This window comes from Gymnodraco acuticeps, unplaced genomic scaffold, assembly GCF_902827175.1.
Source record: "Gymnodraco acuticeps unplaced genomic scaffold, fGymAcu1.1, whole genome shotgun sequence".
NCBI lineage: Eukaryota > Metazoa > Chordata > Actinopteri > Perciformes > Bathydraconidae > Gymnodraco > Gymnodraco acuticeps.
The window spans coordinates 1,401,663-1,420,949 of record NW_022990198.1 but is presented as its reverse complement, the minus strand read 5'-3'; the positions used below and the strand labels follow the sequence as shown (position 1 = coordinate 1,420,949).

At 40.4% G+C, this 19,287-nt stretch overlaps 4 protein-coding genes across 5 annotated transcripts in view; 2 read left to right on the top strand and 2 right to left on the bottom strand.

Annotated features, from left to right (window-relative positions):
- Positions 1-8,246, top strand: part of wnk4a (WNK lysine deficient protein kinase 4a) — a 44,545-nt gene extending 36,299 nt beyond the window's left edge. For both annotated transcript variants that reach the window (XM_034218102.1, XM_034218101.1), the window contains 6 exons: positions 949-1,790; positions 2,460-2,547; positions 4,645-5,236; positions 5,747-5,952; positions 6,712-6,806; positions 6,916-8,246. In XM_034218102.1, the coding sequence (XP_034073993.1) occupies positions 949-1,790; positions 2,460-2,547; positions 4,645-5,236; positions 5,747-5,952; positions 6,712-6,806; positions 6,916-6,918 (1,826 nt within the window). In that variant the 3' untranslated portion in view covers positions 6,919-8,246. The remainder of the gene's footprint in view (positions 1-948; positions 1,791-2,459; positions 2,548-4,644; positions 5,237-5,746; positions 5,953-6,711; positions 6,807-6,915) is intronic.
- A 95-nt stretch (positions 8,247-8,341) lies between these two features.
- Positions 8,342-10,041, bottom strand: LOC117547387 (cytochrome c oxidase assembly factor 3 homolog, mitochondrial). Its single transcript, XM_034218104.1, has 2 exons — positions 9,762-10,041; positions 8,342-8,877 (listed from the first exon to the last, which is right to left on the bottom strand). Exons 1-2 carry the CDS (start codon positions 9,955-9,957, stop codon positions 8,774-8,776), a joined length of 300 nt encoding a protein of 99 aa, XP_034073995.1. The 5' UTR covers positions 9,958-10,041; the 3' UTR covers positions 8,342-8,773.
- Positions 10,042-10,348: 307 nt separating this feature from the next.
- On the top strand, positions 10,349-14,769 carry cntd1 (cyclin N-terminal domain containing 1). Its single transcript, XM_034217965.1, has 7 exons — positions 10,349-10,517; positions 12,328-12,403; positions 12,491-12,662; positions 13,249-13,411; positions 13,523-13,667; positions 14,246-14,342; positions 14,504-14,769. Exons 1-7 carry the CDS (start codon positions 10,349-10,351, stop codon positions 14,597-14,599), a joined length of 918 nt encoding a protein of 305 aa, XP_034073856.1. The 3' UTR covers positions 14,600-14,769.
- A 523-nt stretch (positions 14,770-15,292) lies between these two features.
- On the bottom strand, positions 15,293-18,089 carry LOC117547350. The gene is made up of 8 exons (XM_034217981.1): positions 18,048-18,089; positions 17,845-17,958; positions 17,491-17,650; positions 17,080-17,329; positions 16,609-16,854; positions 15,835-16,004; positions 15,614-15,720; positions 15,293-15,484 (listed from the first exon to the last, which is right to left on the bottom strand). Exons 1-8 carry the CDS (start codon positions 18,087-18,089, stop codon positions 15,356-15,358), a joined length of 1,218 nt encoding a protein of 405 aa, XP_034073872.1. The 3' UTR covers positions 15,293-15,355.
- Positions 18,090-19,287: the final 1,198 nt, after the last annotated feature.

Below are 19,287 nucleotides of genomic sequence, written 5' to 3'. Positions count from 1 at the left end.
AAAGTTGTGACCACACATGTGTTCCATTTTAACTCCTCGAAAAACGTCCTTGAACGCTCCATTGATGCTGAATGCCTCACAGCCATGAAGGTCCGGTGTGCAACTGCTCCAGCTTACAAATGCAATTATAGTCGGATACTTTTTTTTAAACAAAACGTCTTTGTTCACCATGGAAACCCATTACTTGAAAGTACGGGAAGGATTTCTGCTCCACATGGCGTACATCTTGGCAGGGGGGTGCAGGAAGAATTTAACTGAGCAAACTCTGAGGAGAGAGGAAGGAGTCATGTAACTTCTTCCTCTGGATCAATTATTCCAATATTCCACTGTTACAGGGGGGTTCTCATTTAAAACTAGCGCAGACCTCCATCAAGCCCACTGTTCCTGGGATGGTCCCATTTTCCGAGTTAGGAAGTCATTCTTCCGAATTTGGAGTGTCATGAGCTTTAAGATGTAATGTGGAAACAACATGAATACTACGAAGAGGATGTGTTGTATTTTATTGCTCAGGGTTTTAAACAACACGTTGATGGCTGTTTCCGAGCTGTTGTTCCAACTTTTTAGGGCGTCAGAAGAATTTCACGAGTAAGGGAATAAATAAACCAACACCACATGAATGCAGCACAAGTGTTATCTCGCAATGTTAATGAAAGTGTGACATCGTTCAAGAATTTGCTGTATGATTCGGATACAAACCAACTTTTTATGAGCTCTTCCTTGGCCCATGCAATTCCCTTACACCCATGAAAATAGGGCCGGTAGTTTTTCCAGAACCCTGCTGATAGACAGACAAACCGAGCCAAAAATATAACCTTGTAGGCAGAGGAACTAACACTTATTAGGCTTGAAGTTAGATATACCCTTTTAACATGACTTTGCATTGTTATTACCCAATAAACTGACTTTGAACATCAAATTAAAACCTTTTTTTAAATCTTTCTCTTCCAGGGTCTCCCGTCCAGTATCAGCAGCAGCACCACCACAACCCTGCGTCCCTCCTGCCGCACCACCAGCACTACCACTTACCCTACATGGGCCACAGTCACTTCCCGTTCCAGTACCCGGGCTCTCCAGGTTCCCCCAAGCCAGGCTATCATCCTCCCCTCACACGTGTTGCCAGTAACCCTACATTCTCCTCCGTTACCCCCCCACCCCCCGGATCCTCGAGTCCCCTGAGCGAGACCCCAAGCCCCGGAAGCAATGAAAGTGTCAACATGTCCCCCTCTGGCCCCCAGCACCCCAACATGTGGCCCGCCCACACACAGCCCCTGTTTTCTTTAGCTAATGTCATCTCCATGGCCATGAGCATGGCCCAGTCTTTCATCCCTCCTGGAAACATGCCCACCCAGGGGATGCTCTCCTATCCAGGGTACCCCCAGCAGCTACCTTCTCACATGGCCCCCCAGTCAGGCTACCCCTCCATGTACCCCCAACATTACCAGACTTCAGCAGAGGCGCATTACTCCACAGCGGGCTTCCAACAACAGAACAATGTCTACCACAGCCCTGAGAATACGCTGCTGATGGAGGGTTATCCTCAGAGCTCTCATCCAGGCTGGCAGTATCCTGTTTCTCCAACTTCCTTGCCTTCCACTCCTCCACCGGTTCCTCAGGAGCTCTCGCAGCAGGTCGGACCCTCCACTCCCCCCAGCATGACCCAGGAGGAAAGTCTTCAGAGTTATATGGCCTCATATTCAGAACTGTCTCCAGTAAAGGCTGAATCACAATCAGAAGTCTCTAGTTCAAATTCAGATCTCTCCCCATCACCCCCAGAGAGCCCAGAAAGCACTGTGAGTCACCTTTAATCCCTTTATTCCCAGTTTCTTTGCCTAAATTATGTTTTTTTTAGAGTCGTAAACTACCGTTTTGCTCAATTCCTGGATGTGCTTGGTATTATAATTATTGTATATGATCCCATAAATACACATCAATTGAGTGATTACTTCCGAATACACAAAATGCATAAAAAATGTAATTTAGTCGTTTCTGAGCCAACACCTTTAAAGCCTGTAAATTAAGATGGTTAGTCGTTAATTGATTAGTAACGTGATAGAAAAGTTATGAATGATTCATCATTTAAGTAATTTTTCAAGCCAAAATGCCAAACATTTACTGATTCAATGTTAAATGTGTCGATGTGTTTTCTCTACTTTAAATAGTTGTTAGTTGAATATATACATTTTTTGGACTGTTATTAGGACAGAAAACACCAACTTCGGGAAATAAAGAGGGCACTCTTTTCACATTTCTTTATTTTCGTTATTGTTTTTTACGCTGATCCTACTTTTTCTAATCCAATACAGCACCTCCAAATGATTGCCAATACCAAACCATTATGCATGCTTTGTTTTTCCATTATTTATAATCTGTATAACTCAGTGTGTGGTACTGATTTGAGTTAGGCCAGGGATATTTCAGTTGAAGCACTTTTACTAACCATGTTTATTCTTCCTGTCTAGTTATCATCCTTCAGCCTTCCTTTGCACGCCGCCATACCTGAGATGAAAACCAGTAGCCCGAAACCAAACGCCTCTTCCTCAGAATCTGGTAAGAACAAATTCTGCACATGTTCTGCTGTTTCTCCTCCGTCACCTGATGTGTTGTATGTTACTAACCAGGAGGCTGGTAGAGCCGGAAAATGACATATATTTTTGTGTTTGCACCCCAAACAAACCCACACACATGCTGGTGTACACACACAGGGTCAAATGTTCCAAGTGTTATTTCTCTGATGCTTTATATGATGCATGAGGTTTAAATTCAGTCGGATCTCGCTGTTACGACCAATTTTCCTTTCGAGTTTGTTTTCAGATTCCTCTTTATTTTCTTTGTGCCGTATCCTTGGTGACATTATCACCTATTAGTGGAGCCTCAGGAGCCATTGCGTAACGGCGAGTCTGGATGTAATGTTCCATTGAAAAGGAACACAAACGTAGGTGTGATTGCAGCTCTGCCCTCTGGCGACGACCAATCAGAGAGCAGCTAGGCTCATTACAGGCCTCGCCTCCCATATCCACGCCTGGCTGTGTTTATACCCTCCTCAGAAGCCCACATCCAACAGAGTCCCTCTGTTTCAGTGGGCAATGACCCAAACGCCCTCTGTGTCTACTGTAAGAGGGACACTCAGTGGGAGAACTGAGGAACTGCAGGAGATTTACTTAGTTTTAACTCCTTTTGGGGGTGGGGTGGTTAAAGTGCAATATAACTTTGAACCAAAGGAAGATATACTTTAAGAACAGATATTAAGAAGATACTAAACATTTTATTAAACAGATATAAAACATTAATTAAACAAATTCATGTATTTCTGGTGTATTTCCCCCAAGATAAATAATAGCATTCTGAGTCTGATTCAAAAACAACTTAATTTATTTTAAGTTCAGCTCACTGGAAAGAGAGTTTAAACAAGATATATTTTCCCTGCTTTTTTCCTCACTTAAAAATACTGTTTTTCAGATTGTTTGAATATGTTAAGGCATGGAAAGAAAAGTAAATAAATAAAAAGTAAGATTTTTTTAGTGGATGTCAAATAAATCATTACTATGTTTATGAGCCACGTTAAATCCTGCCTAGTTTATGTGAAGGACTAGCACATGGTTATTGAAGTGGTTCGTAATTGGTAGCCAGGTCTGGTGTTATGAGTTTTCTCTTAAAGGTCCCATGTCATGCTTTTCTGGTTATTACCCGTCCCCTTGTTTGTTATGAAGGTTTTTCTGCATGTAAACGGTCTGCAGAGTCACAACTCTGAAAGTACACCCTGTAGCGAGTAAAACTCTAACACAGAAAAGACCTGTCTGTGCTGCCCCAGAACGCCTCGTTGGACATTTCTTTGGACAAAGGTGGTGGACTCATCAGAACAGAGGGGGCGAGCTGACCAATCAGAGCACACTGGGCTCATAGGGAGGGGGGGGGCAGGAGCTCCATCAAGCCGTTTAGGACAGAGTGAATACACATACTATACAGAGATGCTGTATGAGAAACCAATGTGAGTTTGGAACATTGAACAATGTAAATCTATTCTAGTAGACCTCAACAATGGAATTATGATCAGTAGAAATGGCCATGACATGGGACCTTTAAAAATGAGAGTTTATTTTTCCTGCTGGATTTTAAACATGTTTGCGTCAGTTGTGTGACACACCAGTAACAAACCTTCAGATATTGTCACTGCTATCTATTAACCTCTAAAAAGTATATCCAGCAGAAGGGGAAGATTACTACTTTTACTTTAAGAAAAAAACACAGTGACAACAGAGTGATACCTAATCACACATGATAGCATTTTAATCAATATGTGGAAGTCAGGGAAGAGTGAGGCTTTGTTCTGATGATTAATCAGCTGTAATCAGATTACAGAACAGTCACTACTGTTCAGCCAATGACAATGGCTGCCTCTCATATAAATTGGCGGTCCAGGTGTAACAGCTTCTTATTCATGGGAACAAGAAGTAAGTAAAGGGAGTGCTACAGTTTAGTAGAATTTATTTTTAAACAAATCTATTTATTAGATGTAAATGAAGACTTTTTAAAGTATTTGCATACATTGTTGTCGTAAAGGAAACGAGTTATAGGTGAACATGTTTTTGAAATGCTTGCAGGATTTGTGTATTAACATGAAAACCTTCTTTTTCTCCTGCATTACAGAAGTCCAGTGTGCACCGGTCACTGTGGGGCGATTCCAGGTTTCTCCCAGCATGCACATCCCTGCACCCGCTGCGCCCATAGGTGCCCCACCCGCTGCCCCACAGCCGGCAGACAGCGTCAGCACCCCGTCAGAGAGCAGCACGGAGGAGCAGTGCGAGTCTGAGACCAGCCTGGGCACCTCCCTCACCATGTCCCCCCCCCACCAACACCCCAACAGAGGGTCCAACCAGGGCGGCCTGCAGGAGGTCGACGGGCAGGTGGGATGGGCTGGGAGCAAGGAGAAGGACAGAGAAGAGGAAGAGGTTGAAGTGGAGGAGGTGGTAGGGGAGCGACAGAGGACGAGGAAGAGGTGTCGGAGGAGAGCGTACAGCCTGAGCCTGCTGGGGACGTCTGCGGACAGCGGGCTCTCGGTGGCGGCCGCAGAGGTGGAGGGCCGGCTGTGGGACGGAGCGGCAGAGAGCCCGCAGTACAGCAACGCCCTTCACCATCTGTGGACCATGAACTACAACCGCAACAACCCCTACATCAGCAGCGACGACTCGGACAGCGACGACTTGGACATCGTGGAGGAGCTGCAGGAGCTCAGAGACAAGTGAGTGGTGCTAGAAGCAATTCATTAAAGGAACAGTTCCCCCACAACATGACTGTTTGTATATCAATTAGATCCCCCTGTGTGACCTTGAACCCTTGGAGAATATGTTTTCCACCTCCAAGGTGAATAAAGAATCCAAAACTGAGAGATGTCCCAGTAAATGGGTGCCGTGTTTAACAGCAACAGCATGACTATATCAAAACATCAGGCATGTGAACGTTTTAAGGTCACATAGGGTGAGAGGTTGATATGCAAATGATCATATTTGGAGTAGGTGTAAACCAGATAATAAAAAAACTGATACAGACTGTTAAAAAATGTAACTTCATGAAACCCCTCAAGAATGTTCTATTCCCAGTCTTTACACAGGTTTTGTAATTTTTATTACAGGAAGTAAAAGTAAATCTAACTTTGTCACATTTATTTAAGGATTTAAGGCCTACCTGTGTTTACTTAATAACCTAAGGAACCTTCGACCACTAACAGTTGTTACCTTGTGTCCCTGCTCAGACACCTGATGGAGGTGCAGGCCCTGCAGGCGGCCCAGAAGAGAGAGATTGAGGAGCTGTATGAGAGGATGGGGAAGGTGCCCCCCCCGGGCATCGTCTGTCCTGCCACCATGCTGTCCAGCCGGCAGCGCCGCCTGTCCAAGGGGAGCGGCTTCCCCTCGTCCCGCAGGAATAGCCTGCAGCGCCTGGACATTCTGCCCCCCCAAGGTCAGCAGGGATATCCACTCTGGTTTCACAGCCTCTCTGTAGCACAGCAACATTATAATGGTTTATTTTCGTTCTATTATTTTATCAAACAACTGAAGTTCCCAGGATTCTTTGGTGTTCTACTTCCATACCATATTGTATATTTGATAGTATTTGTTATCATGTTTCTCAGCCCTATTTATATAAAAGTATATACAAATGTGACTTACTTGTTATTTTACATAGTCTCTGCATAGCTTTGGTGGCCCCTGCTGTTCTCACAGTGTTTTGCAGTGGGGCAAGTCACTTAATTATATAAAGTGCATTTAACTCAGTCAATTCATAGTGTCTTAGGCTTGCTTTGGTCTCATTTTAAGCAGCAGAGGGGTTCATATTGGCTTTTAGTATTTTGTTGTACTATTAGGGCTGTTAAATAGAATGCAATAATTCATATTTAAATATAACATGCCAATAATGAACATATACTGTATAATTGTAGTGATCTCTTATGACCACATTTTAGGCTAACTGATTGGGTAACAAGTATTGAGATTTGGATATTAAACTGTTACCTTTTGATATTTATATACAATGCTTCGTAAATAACTTAATGTTTTTCATTTTGAAGGCAAACATTAGTATATGTGATTGTTTTTGTGAAAAAAATCTGCTTGTACAGTATATATTTCTCCGTCCAACACCATGATCATTTCTAGGATCCGCTCGTGAACAGCCTTATGTCTGAACGGCTTTTATTATAACACATGTTTGTTCCACCAGGTATCATTAGGAGAAACTCCCTTGGAGGCAGCAGCAGCGGCTCCCAGGATAAACCCAGCAAAGGCGTCACCTTTGCCACTGACATTAGTAGAATGGTGAGTCAAAATTGCATTGATACGTTTCAAATTACTTGTATTATTTCTTAAGTGTTACCTAAACAATGTTTTATACTTACTTCTTCATATCTTCTTCCTTGTTTCCTAGTAATGAACTCAGCCGAGCACGCTGTGTTTGTGGACTACCTCATCTGAAGCGGTCAAACCCGTCCTGCAGGTGGATCGCTTCAACACTTTCACTGGCACACCCGTCAGCAAACTGCTTCCCTCTGCCAGTGGTCATTTACCTCAACGTATATAAAATAATATATACAAACTTTAATCAGTGACGCTGGATTTAGCCAGGAACTGTAACATCCAGCTTTCAGCCCTCCGTTAGCTCTAGTGAATTTGTTGCAGGTGAAGAACAGAATCACTTCATTTTAAAAATCCTTATTGCTTTCTTGTAAATACACGGTTCAGAAAGAAACTGAACTTATTTTCCTGCTTGTCTGATTCACTGCCGTTTATCAATCTGAGCACAGTATTGTGAACCAAATGTGTATTTTTTAAAACATTGTTCCTGTAGTACATCTTCTGATTTCTTTAGTGATAGGATGGCTTATATTTTCCATAATCAGCGTGGAGAAGTTTGACCGCATTCCTGGCATTTTTAGATGTACCGAAATTAATTTTCACATTGTGCAGCAACACAATAAGGCGATATCGATTATATCAATGCATACGTACAACAGTTATAAATGTTGGAAAAGCTTTGCAGAAGACTTTAGCAAACACAACATCACACTATGCTTTTCAAGTACTACAGATGGTTTAATTAAAAATGTTTTTTCATTGATGATTTGTGAAAAATCCACCCTAGATTTTAGACTACTGGCTTTCCTGTTGATTGTACATGTGTAAATAGTAGAATGCCTTATAGATCATGTTTACAATTTACAAGTAAACTAAACATGGCAACCTTAATTCCTGCTCAAGCAAAAAGCATTGCTTGTTCCCTAGATCAAGCACCTTGTGCACTTTAGTAACTTTTGTTCAATCATTTTAGTGGATAAAACTGTCAATGAGGAGCTGATATTTTTCCACCAGGGAGGTAGAGAATATTTCCAGTTTGTTTGATCACAGCAACGACGATCTACCCTCCGGCAGTTCTGAATAATTAGTGCATTGTGGGAAATGGAGACATCAGTCCAAGCTGTGAATGTGAAGCAGTTGCCTTATCAAATATTCACACTGAACTTTTTGGCAGTGAGATTCCTGTAAGATTTTCCAAAGTTCATAATATATTTTAAGAAGTTAAAAAAGTTTGAATGTAGATATATATTTGTGTTGCTTTCTGAAACTGCTGCTGTCCTGCCATGCTGAATCTGTGCCTTTCCTTGACGATGTCTTATTTTATATTTTTACTCTCGAGATTTGGTGGCTAGATCAGACCCCATGTATCAAGGTTGACAAAAATAAATGCAAATGTAAATACCACGGCTCTTGCCACCTTTACTGCTTCACCCAGTGTCTTGTTCTCTCAAATAGCTACACAGGCATAATTGTGTTAAAAGCAAATCATATACATTATATTTTTATTTTACAGATAATCATTTTATCAACAAATGTTTCAGGTTAATTCATGTGTCCCTGGTGGTTCTCCGCTGTTAAAAGGCCACTGTAGATGTAAGATATTCTCCTTAAAGTGTATACACATCACATGATAAGAGCTGGACATTTGTTCGGTATGGGGTTTATTACTCTACAGTGTGGTCTTATGGGTAACATTTAAGGCCAGTGGATTCTTCCTTTCCATTGACAGGCAAACTTAATCAAAAAGACACAAGTTACAAGTCGGCAACAAAACATCATCTTCACAATCAACAACAAACAAGTCCATCGCCGTCTCAACATGGAAAACAGCCCCCGGCCATGGAATATAAATCAGTGGCTTCAGTGTCCACTTAAGTCCCTTGTCAGTTCAGGACACACACACAGTCCAACAGGCAGGCGATGCATGCGTCTCAGTTGGCTCCGGTCTTTGGTCCCTGCAGTCTTGCACGTTTAGCCTCTTCATCCATTTCATCCATAATCTTCTCCTGGGACACTGAGAAAAATGTGTAGCCGTCTAGCAGGGGAGCAAGTGGTTAAGGACAAATATTTGCCAAGTTTATATGCAATTGTTTGATTTGTATCTGCACTTGGAGAATTGGCCTAATTGTTGCATAATTAAACTCTATAAAATCAAGTATAATTGATCAAAAAAAAAGTGTGAAAATAGTAGCCTACGCAGGACAGGGGAAAACATGGGGGGTAAAGCATGATAAGACTAGAAGATGGCCATGGTAGATTGATATGATAGTAAGTAAATTACATTTTTTATCAGGTCTAACCCTTATGTCTTCATGTCCATTTTCCTTTACTGACAAACATGTGCTTTCAGTTAAGACTGCAGGTAAACAAAATAGGTATATTATTGATGTCTCGGTGTAAAGTCAACAAGCAAGCATTAGGCAGGCATCTGCCATCAAAAGTATCCACTGACGTATCCGGAGTCGGATACAAGTTAATGTAACACCGGGAAACCATCAAGGAGACCGACCGTGGCTCATCTTCCCTAGCCTGCCTTAATAAAGAAGCTGTAACTTGGGAACATTTAGAGTACAGTGACTAACACTTAATGCATATTAATCAGTCGTTCCAAGATTTTAAAGATACATCACTTAACCTGTACTTTGTTAATAGGCTCATAAACACCTTTCCATTTAAGTTACCTGTCATAGCAGACATGCTAGCGTCAAAATGAAAGAAAAAAAACTGAGCGTCTTACTAAAAACAAGCTACATCTACAAGCCCATCAAATAATTTAACTCACAAAAGGACAGAATGCCACTGTATGCTAGCTCATAGCTTTACATTGTGTTATCGAACAACCCTTGGGTAACGTTAGCATGCTAGGCTAACGTTACATAGTTCACCTTGTGTTGACGTTAGTGTGCTTGGCAAGGATACAAATTCCCACAACGATGGCTCCAATGGCGAGTCCCGTCACTACATTTCGAGTCCGTAGCATCTGCGTCTTCTTCTTCAACTGTTCGACCTCTATATGTCGGATAAAATACATTTGTTCTCGAGTAAGACCCGGTTTTGAAATGTCTATCCTTGTTGCAATACGAGCACCGGACTCCTGTGGTATCTTGTCGGCCATGTCTGAAGTGAATGGGGCATGCAAGGTTGCTTCTCACATCCGTAATACGAGCAGCTGCGTTTCACTGATATACAGGTCTGGAGGCGGGTATTCACTGTTGTGAGTAGCCCATCCCTATGTTGTGAGATCAGCGCTCAGCAGCACTAGAGGAGCCACCCAGTACTGCGCAAACGAATTTACGAAACACAATGGTGTTTCATCCAAATTAGCCCCAACGGCAGTTATATGGTTCCTACTGGGGACCGTTGAATTGGTCCTAGGGTGTGGAATGCGTGTGAATAGCGCCATCTTCCGGGAAATATGAGATAAAGGCCCAATTTATTTTTGGCAACAGTGAACACATTTTTTGCTATTTACTTGTTTGTAACAGTTTAAGACGAGTGTTAGTCAAATGGCGAAACATTTCTTCTGTTCGCCAAGCCAAAGTAAAAATGTTAAGTTTCGAGAAGCTTCTTTTGACCTTCTAACAGATTTCCTTGTTAATCTCAACAAAAAGAACAAAGATAACATCAACAGTTTATCTAAATGTAGCGGAAACTTCAAAGATAAAAGACTAATGGGTAAGTAACTAGCCTATAACATACCACTGAGAGCTAACATTAGCAGTTTATTATTTTAGAATTGTCGCTTGTTTTAAAACAACTTCATGGAATTATAAACTAACGTTATATATTTGTCTACAAAAGCGCTAGTGTTTTATTTAGAAATGTTTGTGTACAACGCTAATTTTGCCGATTTTAAACCAGTATGAGCCAAACGTCAGATTTAAAACCGTTATTTTGGAGACGTTTATTCCCCTTTATCACACACAGCTGAGACCATTAGTGTGTAGCTATAACCTCCTTATAGCCAGAGGTGGGAAGTAACTAAGTAGACAAGTACTATACTTAAGTAGAACTGTGAGGTACTTGTACTATACTTGAATATTTCCATTGTATGCAACTTTATACTTCTACTCCACTACATTTAAAAGGGAAATAATGTAATTGTACTCCACTACATAAACAGCTTTGTATACTTTTGACAAAATGCATCTCCAAAAATTAAACTAGTGGACTCTTTAGTCACAAAAGAGTACAATTATTTAAACATTTTACAAAAAGTGAATCAGAACTTTGTTTGTCTACAACAGTGAAATGCTATTTGATGCAACAATATCATTTAGAAATGTCACATACATATATAAATATACACACATAAAGGCCTTTACTTTTACTAGTACATTTTGCTGATATTACTTGTGTACTTTAACTTAAGTACGATTTTGAATGCAGGACTTTTACTTGTATTGAATTATTTTGACAATAATGTATTGGTACTTTAAAGTAAAGCATCTAAATACTTGTTCCGCCACTGCTTATAGCAAAATAGATGCATTTCCTCTTAACTAAATACTTTAAGCTGTATTCACTGGTACAGTCATCTCCACTGTGCTGTGATAAATTAATATATCAAATTCTATGGTCGCTACTGTTTAGCCCACAGTTACTGCATATAAGAACGGCTGTTATTAATATACTAGTTGCCATTCTGTAATGATTTCACCTGAGGTTCAGACTGTCTCATTTTGCAATAGTGTTAATAAATGTGTCAGCAGGTGGGATTGATGAAGCTGTACAGGCCTTCTTCACTGTGCCCTGTCATCACACTCTTGTATATACCCTCCTGGTAATGTGAGCCCTGTTATTATAGAAGGCAGTTCTCAATACAAAGTCCTCCAGGGAGCAGACTCACCTCTGCAGACTGTACCTCCCAGTGAGGAGGAGCAGATGGAAAGTAGAGGAGTTTGTTTAGCTTTAGACCTATAATAGACCTATGTAATTGAAATGCTGAAATAGAAGTTTTGCATACATTTATGTCAGATATTGCCTCTTTGAAACTGAGTTGAGTCAGATGTTTGCCACCCAGAAGGAAGGCAGTATCAAGAACTCTGCATGGTTGCAATTGGTGGTTGTATTCAATGTCTTCTCAGCTGTTTTCACGCAATTCTATATAAGAAAAAAAAGAATCAATATTAATATTTGTTGTTGTACAATGATTCCAGATCTTATTTTCCTGTATTTATTGGACCATTTGAGCCCATTTGTTATTATTGCGAACGACAAACAATATCTGGAGAGTATTGTCTCGTATTTTATTATTTTGATCTCGTTTAACAAAACTTACAATCTTGCATTCAAATGTGTCCTCCAGTTAAAGTACTCATTACACAAATTGGCCCATTTAGGAACAGAATATGTTAAATCAAGCTGTGGGATCTGAATCCATAATAACACATTTATAGTATATTTGAGGTATTTCACTGAGTCTGTAAAGTACCTAGTTACTAATTGTATGTGTGTTTGTTACCTTCCTCTCTGTGTTACTCAGAATACATCTTCCTGATAACCAAAGAGCTAAGACTCGACCCGCTGGCTGGATACCACGCCATCGAATTACTCCAAAGGTGATACAGAGCAGCACAATAGCCTTTCCCCACCACACCCGTAATGATATTGGTTTAGCTTTTATTTGAATAACTTATCTCCCCCAGGTTCATGGTGAAGCACCTGACAGATTTGTTGGCCACACCCACACCTCAAGGAGCAGCTGCCGATCAATCTGGAAGTTATGAGGACTCTGTGTTTGAAAAGCTCAAGGAGAAATTCCCCTTCATTGTCTTCACCTGCGTGCAAATAGCAAGCAAACTCTCTTTGCATAGTCATGCAAGTACCATAGATATTAAGGGTATCACCAACCATTACACAAATATAATAACTCTGGCTCAGAGTATGAGAAAACACTCATTTAGGGAAAACAATCTTTAGACATATGTTTTGTAAAATCAGAACCAGAAGCATAATAAGAAAATACATTTTAAGAGAAAGGGCCACAAGTATAACTATAATACAACTATTTTAAAAACGATTATAACGTTTAAAATATAGAGTAATTTAGGACAAAATACTACAACAAAATATCTATATATTTAAAAATAAAATAAATATGTGAAGTGGAGAGCTGTGCAGATTTAAATACAAGGTAGCCTTGAACAGAACAGAATGCCATACATTTGGCAAGGTACTACAGGTGAATATGATAACAACATGTCTGATAGGTCACTTTCAAACTTCTCCAGTTGGTAACTTATGTACAAATCTTCTGAACACCTAAATGTGAGTTTTGTATTTATCCTTCCACTATTCTGAAAGAAGTTATCGATGCAAAATAGCCCAGATTGAGTGCATGAACAAATGTGTTGCCTATAGGCTCACCCCTTAAAAAAATCTAAAATGTCAATCATTCTCCTAGATAATCGACAACAACACTGCAGTGCGCTTTCTGCATTCAGTCGGCCACGATGTTTCCAAGCAGGCTCTCCTGGAGTCAGAGCTGATGGTCCTCAAAGGGCTGGAATATAAACTAAATGCTACTAACCCTCTGTCATTTGTGGAAATCCTTCTGGAAGTGCTTGGTAAGATATGATTTTTAAACATAGAGCAACATATGTGAAGTGTAAGACTGTAAGAAAATCAAATCAAGTCGTATCCATTGAGCAGTGAAATAGGTGACTAAACTTTCCTAGGACACAATGAGCCGTCCATCCCTGTGGAGCGTCTGCATCTGCTGTGTCAGCACGTTCTCCAGTTCGTCAGCCTGCAGCGGACCGCCATCTACGACTCGTTGTTAGTGACGACCACTCAGTGTGTGAGCCCTCCCAGAGAACAGAGGTATTACACTCCACTTCAAGAAACCTTTTCTGATGTTTCTTGAACAGGTGCTCACTGTCATGGTAGAGGGGACAAGCAGCTTGACTGGCAGTTGGTTAGACAACGACCAGCTGAGAACTGTCACTTGTTTTGGTTTCAAAATGTGTCTTGTGTCATCATGTTTGTCAAAGCTTTCAACCCCCTGCATATAGAGCTGTTCAATTATGACAGCCTGAAACTCTGGAGTAGTACTGTGCTGTAGATTATGAAGCATGCTGACAACTTTAAAGTTAGTATGGTGAACATGTAAGCAAACATTTTCAATATACACACAGCTCTGTTATTATCTGTAGAAGCAGGTATTGGTGAGTTGTTTTTGACTGGAAGTAGCAGCCTGCTGTGGCTAGAACAACTCTATATCTTAGCACACTAATCCAAAACATGCTGAAAGTCATTATAAAGTAGGAGAACTCAGAGAGCCAGGTGTTAACTCTCTGTGGGTTCATCACTACAGCAACCTCATTTGTCCATTAGTCCATTGTTAATGTAAAACATATGGATTTAACCTCTTTAATCCTACATTGACCCTCTTTAAACAGAGAGAAGTTTGTGACAGTGACTGAAGACTGCATGCTTCTTGGAGTTGGTGTCATCGCCGTGGCTACGTTCGTCCTCCATAACAGAACATGGGAACAGGTGAAACACTTTTAAAGTTTTAATAGTATTTAAGTGTTTTAAATATGCAACTTGTGGACATAATGTTCAGCCATATCAAAGCAGTAATCTACCTTATCAAAGTTGAGTTAATGCTTATATTGTTTTGTTAAAGTGGGCTTACCCTTTCTCATGTGTTTCAGATAGTGGGAGAACTGAGCCACATCACAGGAATCTCAGTAAGGAGCATCAGGGATTTTGCTCATGTGACCTTGATGCACATTGTAACATCCACTTGAGTCTTTCCGACACATGTTCACTGAATCCAGCTTTATATTCCTACTGTTTATGTTAGGTTTGATTGATTAGTTTGTGGAAGTTGTAGAAGAACAACATGTACCTAAGTGTATTGAAATACCTCACGTGATAAAATGGTTCCAAAGAATACAAAATACAGAGGTCAGTTTACAAAACAAATATCTTAACACATGATATTTTGATAAATGTCATGGATAGTATTAAAATGAATCTTAATACACTGTGTTTCGCCTCGGCTTACATTTACTTTACAACATTGATCCATTCACTTGATTTAGATGCATAGTTGTATATTGTTACAGTAATATTAGTTTGAAAACAGATAAGATGTAACAAAAGGAAAAGGAGTCAAGTGTCTGATGACTCTGGGGCAGACCTCGTCCTCTCTCTGAGTCTCGACCTTATTAGGTGGGGAACCATCCCACATATCTGACGTGAGGACATCATTCATAAAACCATTTGATCACTAATGTTCATTTCATTTCAATACACCATATCAATTCATATCAATTTCTTCAATTATATTTGAACTTCAATTCCACACACCACAGCTTTAATATTTTTTAGATAATTTGCAGTGCCGTACTTAACACATCAATATACAAATAGACAAGAAACAGTACAAAGACAAACTGGTGCATACATTAAAATCACAGAACTGTTCAAATATAAGACACAAACTCATTTATTTAAAACTCTGTAGAACAAAAAGCTGTAAAACATCAGCTCATAAATGTTCACAAGGTCTCACTATAGTCCGTTACCACGGAGAGGGGGCAGGACTGTGTCATCCTCACTGTTAGTACAGCACTGAGGGGGGACGATTCAGCTTCATCTTGGGGAGTGTTCTGGGCAGCAATGTCCAACTAAAAATAAAGGTGGGATTAAGACAAAAAATGCTCAATAAAAAGATTACATTCATAAAAGTTCCTACTAAAAGAGCCTTATTATGCTCATCTTCAGGTGGGCCTCTACTGTGTATTTTGTCCGTTTACCTTTGGCTTATGTTCCTCATAATACTTGTTAAAGTCAAGTAATTTCGGGTCCAATTTCAGCCAACCCTTACAGAGTTCACATGTTGTGACTGTATAGGGCCCTGTTCCTGGAAAAGAGATACAGTATGCATTCACGCATTAACCAGGATCACTGAATATATCATATTTTGCGCTTCTTTGGGATAATATTCTTCTTGTTCTGCCATTAGCTTTCTACTCACCCGTCTCGATTCTTGACCTGGTCCATTGCTTCAGGCATTCGAGGTGAAGGTGGCGCACGCTTCCTCTACACTTGCACGGTGACACCAGTGGGTTTTCTGGTGAAGTGTTGACACCGTGGCAGATCCGACACTGGTCCTCTTCTTCCTCCTCAGTTGACTCATCTGATAATCTTCAGAGAGAAGAAAATAACCACAATTCATTTCAACAAAATGGTATACCCTTAGCCTTGTATACAAATCTGAATCAAGATGAGACCTTTTTTTTCTTCCAATTAAATAAATAAAAAATATTCTGGGGTTACAAATAAGGTTATAAGCTTTTTGTGAAATATTTCCTCAGGTGTGTTGCATAAAGGTTGTTTCCTTGCCTAATTGTTTGCACTAAGTCTTTCACGGAAGTTATTATTTTCTATATATAAAATACATTTTAAAGGTAGACAGATTTTTTTTGGGTGTCTCAGGAAAAATGCGTCGTGGTACCGTTGTCTCATGTTCAACACACGATTTCAATTTTGGGTCCCTACATTTTTTCGAGGAACGCCTATTAAGGCTTTCTTCTCCTTCTAGAAATGCATCAGGGATTAACACTAAGAGGTCAAAGGGTATTCCTTACAGCATGCTAAGGAAATCCTTTCAAAATGTTTCTAAGGCAGCCTTAAATTAACATTTAAAAATAAAATAAAATTTCAATAAGTAGCACAGGCCTTTAGCTAGGTCCAAACTTCTGCAGTTAGGCAAACATGTTCTACTAAAAAGTATTCATCATATGATCACCTTTTGTTGAGTCTGCATACCGTCTCTTTGATGATATCTCTTAGAGACGGGGGGCTTTGGGCAGCTGTAGCCCCTTCCTGGGCTGCCGGACTTTCTTGAACGTGTTTTTCGTGTGAAGTGTTCTCTTTAATATCAGTAAGCAGCTTCTTATCATCCACAGGCAGATTATTTAGCAGTGCAGAAGTTCCCGGCCTGGCCTCATTGAAAGCCTGCCATGCTGTGGTGTAAGGTTGAAGACCAGGTGGCCTTAATTGATCAACGAGAAAACTGAGGCGTCTATGAAAACAAGCAGGTGTATCTGTTGATGCTAAATTTGAATAATGAACTCTAGCTGATTTCTCCCAGGAAGCTAATATGTCATCGTCTTCCTCGTCCTGCTCCTCCTCCTCCTCCTCCTCCTCCTCCTCCTCCTCCTCCTCCTCCTCCTCCTCCCCCTCCTCAAATTCCCTGGAAAGTGTATCAGCCGGGCACAGATGTGGCACAGCGGTGATCTCTTCCAGGAAGCCGTCCTGAGTCTCCGTACTGGCGGGGCGCTCGCTGTCTATGATCTCCTCAGTGTTTGTTTTGTTACAAAGGCGTTTCATCTTGCTATTTCTCCTGAGGAAGTCTGGGCTTTGTGTTTGCCCGCTTGCCTCCCCCTGGGTGGATCCATTTAATCCTCCGTCTTTAACATGCTCGCACCTGTGCTTGTTGTGAGAGTGCACAAGACTCTCTCCGTTCACTACGCAGAAAGGAGACGCAAGAAAAACACATCACAGCAGATATCAATAATAACAGTTCATTAAAAAGTTAGGTGCTTAAGAAAATAAATGTATTCAAGGTAGTGAGAAATGGTGTATTGCTAAACCACCTGCAGTGTAAAATGTATCCAAGAAAACTTACATCTGGATGCCAGGGGGGACTTTGATGTTGTTGCCAGCTCTGTGGTCAAGTTCTGCGAAACAATGGAGTCAGCTTCAACAAAGTCCATTCTCCCACTAAGGCATGGGCGGCCTGTCTCTAAACAAGCACTTCTCATAGAGCTGCAGGGGGACGACTTCAGCTGCAAGCAAAACATATTTGGAGATGAAATCTGTTTCACTTCAGAGGGGTAAAAGATGCGGCTATACTGAAACTCAGTGTTGAAAGATGTCATGAGATCATTGACATGTAGCAATCACTGGGTAAAATGCTGTAGAAATGTTCAACAGCTGGTGGTATCTCTACCAATGGTATATGATTAGGTTGTTTAGTCACCTTTGAGGCACTTCTTCCAGGTGACACAGTCAGTGATAGGGTTGAAGAAGCCTGCGTGCTAGGAACCTCTTCTTTAGCCTCTGTATCTACTTTCTCTCTGTCCAATCTTTGATCCTGATTATGACACAGTTAAACGAGGCAGTGAGACAAGCGATGCAGAAGGAGGAAGGTTTAATGTTAAACTACACAGCAGCTTTCAGTACCTGAAGGGCTGAATCCCGTTTCTTCTTTCTGAACCAAAACATCTTCAGGTCCACTGAGGTTTCAAGGCTCAGTCGCTTTCAGATTTGAGGTACAACGCTGAAACACAAAGTAGTTTACAATGTTCGGGATGTCATACCAACATAACAGATGGCAGCTGGCACGTGTGGAAGAACATTTGCAGGCTCAGGTGTGAAATGATCATAGGAAAAGCAAGATAGCAAGGTGTAACACCTTTATCTTGTCAGGTGTTTTCACTGTGTCAGGGTAATGTTACAACCTCAGACATACAGTAATCCACAGGTTAAGGTAACAACTTGTGAATAGCTCCCCCCCTTCATAAACAGTTTACAAACTATAATTTCCAAGTGTTAAAATGTTTTTGTCACGGGATGTTTGTTTGGCAAACATAATAAAACACCTGAGTATTATTTTGTTAAATTCATTAGATACATATATATATATATATATATATATATATATATATATATATATATATATATTTATATAAATAACTGTACGTAGCACTTTTAAATGTTCATCTTATTTGGAGCTAATGTAATGCATGATTCAAGTTATTGCACTTCTTCTAAATTGCTTTGTGTAAATAAAACGTCAGCTAAATTAAATGTAATGTCAAAACCTATGGTCAAAACATTAAACGTTATATTAGTCCAATACCAAATAGTGCCACAAGGTGGTGCCTCCTTTAGTTGCGAGATGAGCTAAAAGATGAAGTTGTGCAGACGGTACCGCCGACGTGACTCCGACCAAGGTCTAATATAAATAAGTAAATTGGTTTAGGATATGCTGTATATTGTTCTATTTCTCGTGTATAAATAGTAAATATAACGCCCTAGATACCTAGCATTGCATGTTAGAACGTAAGTACAGTAACATACAGTAAACGTGTTAAAATATTCGTACTGTCGACTTTCAAGCTAATCTGCTAACTCTTCTAGCCTCATGCTGCTAGCTCCCTCAGCCTACATTAAACGTTGCATTACGTTAACTGTACCTGTGTCATGTGAACAATAGGGTAATCTATTATAACAATAGTTGTAGTAAAACAGCAATATATAAGTATTTATATGTACCACCAGCGTTGACTCACTCTTTATACGGAGCGATGAAGGAAAAAGTAAAGTTGACCGCTGTAAACCTCCATACTGTTTTTTTGTTTTTAAATGACGGGTTTCCATGGAAATACAGGTAATATGCACGTCTTTATAACTGATGTTC

Excerpts from the sequence above, each read along its gene's own strand:
- LOC117547387 (XM_034218104.1), bottom strand. The coding sequence starts at position 9,957 with ATGGCCGACAAGATACCACAGGAGTCCGGTGCTCGTATTGCAACAAGG. Across the intron at positions 8,878-9,761 it reads AGCCATCGTTGTGGGAATTT|ACGGCTACACATTTTTCTCA; the intron begins GTATCCTTGCCA and ends CTCCCCTGCTAG.
- LOC117547350 (XM_034217981.1), bottom strand. The coding sequence starts at position 18,089 with ATGTTTTGGTTCAGAAAGAAGAAACGGGATTCAGCCCTTCAG. Across the intron at positions 17,959-18,047 it reads AACGGGATTCAGCCCTTCAG|GATCAAAGATTGGACAGAGA; the intron begins GTACTGAAAGCT and ends TGTCATAATCAG. Across the intron at positions 15,485-15,613 it reads ATGAGGAACATAAGCCAAAG|TTGGACATTGCTGCCCAGAA; the intron begins GTAAACGGACAA and ends CTTTATTTTTAG.
- cntd1 (XM_034217965.1), top strand. The coding sequence starts at position 10,349 with ATGGCGAAACATTTCTTCTGTTCGCCAAGCCAAAGTAAAAATGTTAAG. Across the intron at positions 13,412-13,522 it reads AATCCTTCTGGAAGTGCTTG|GACACAATGAGCCGTCCATC; the intron begins GTAAGATATGAT and ends AAACTTTCCTAG. Across the intron at positions 13,668-14,245 it reads AGCCCTCCCAGAGAACAGAG|AGAGAAGTTTGTGACAGTGA; the intron begins GTATTACACTCC and ends CTCTTTAAACAG.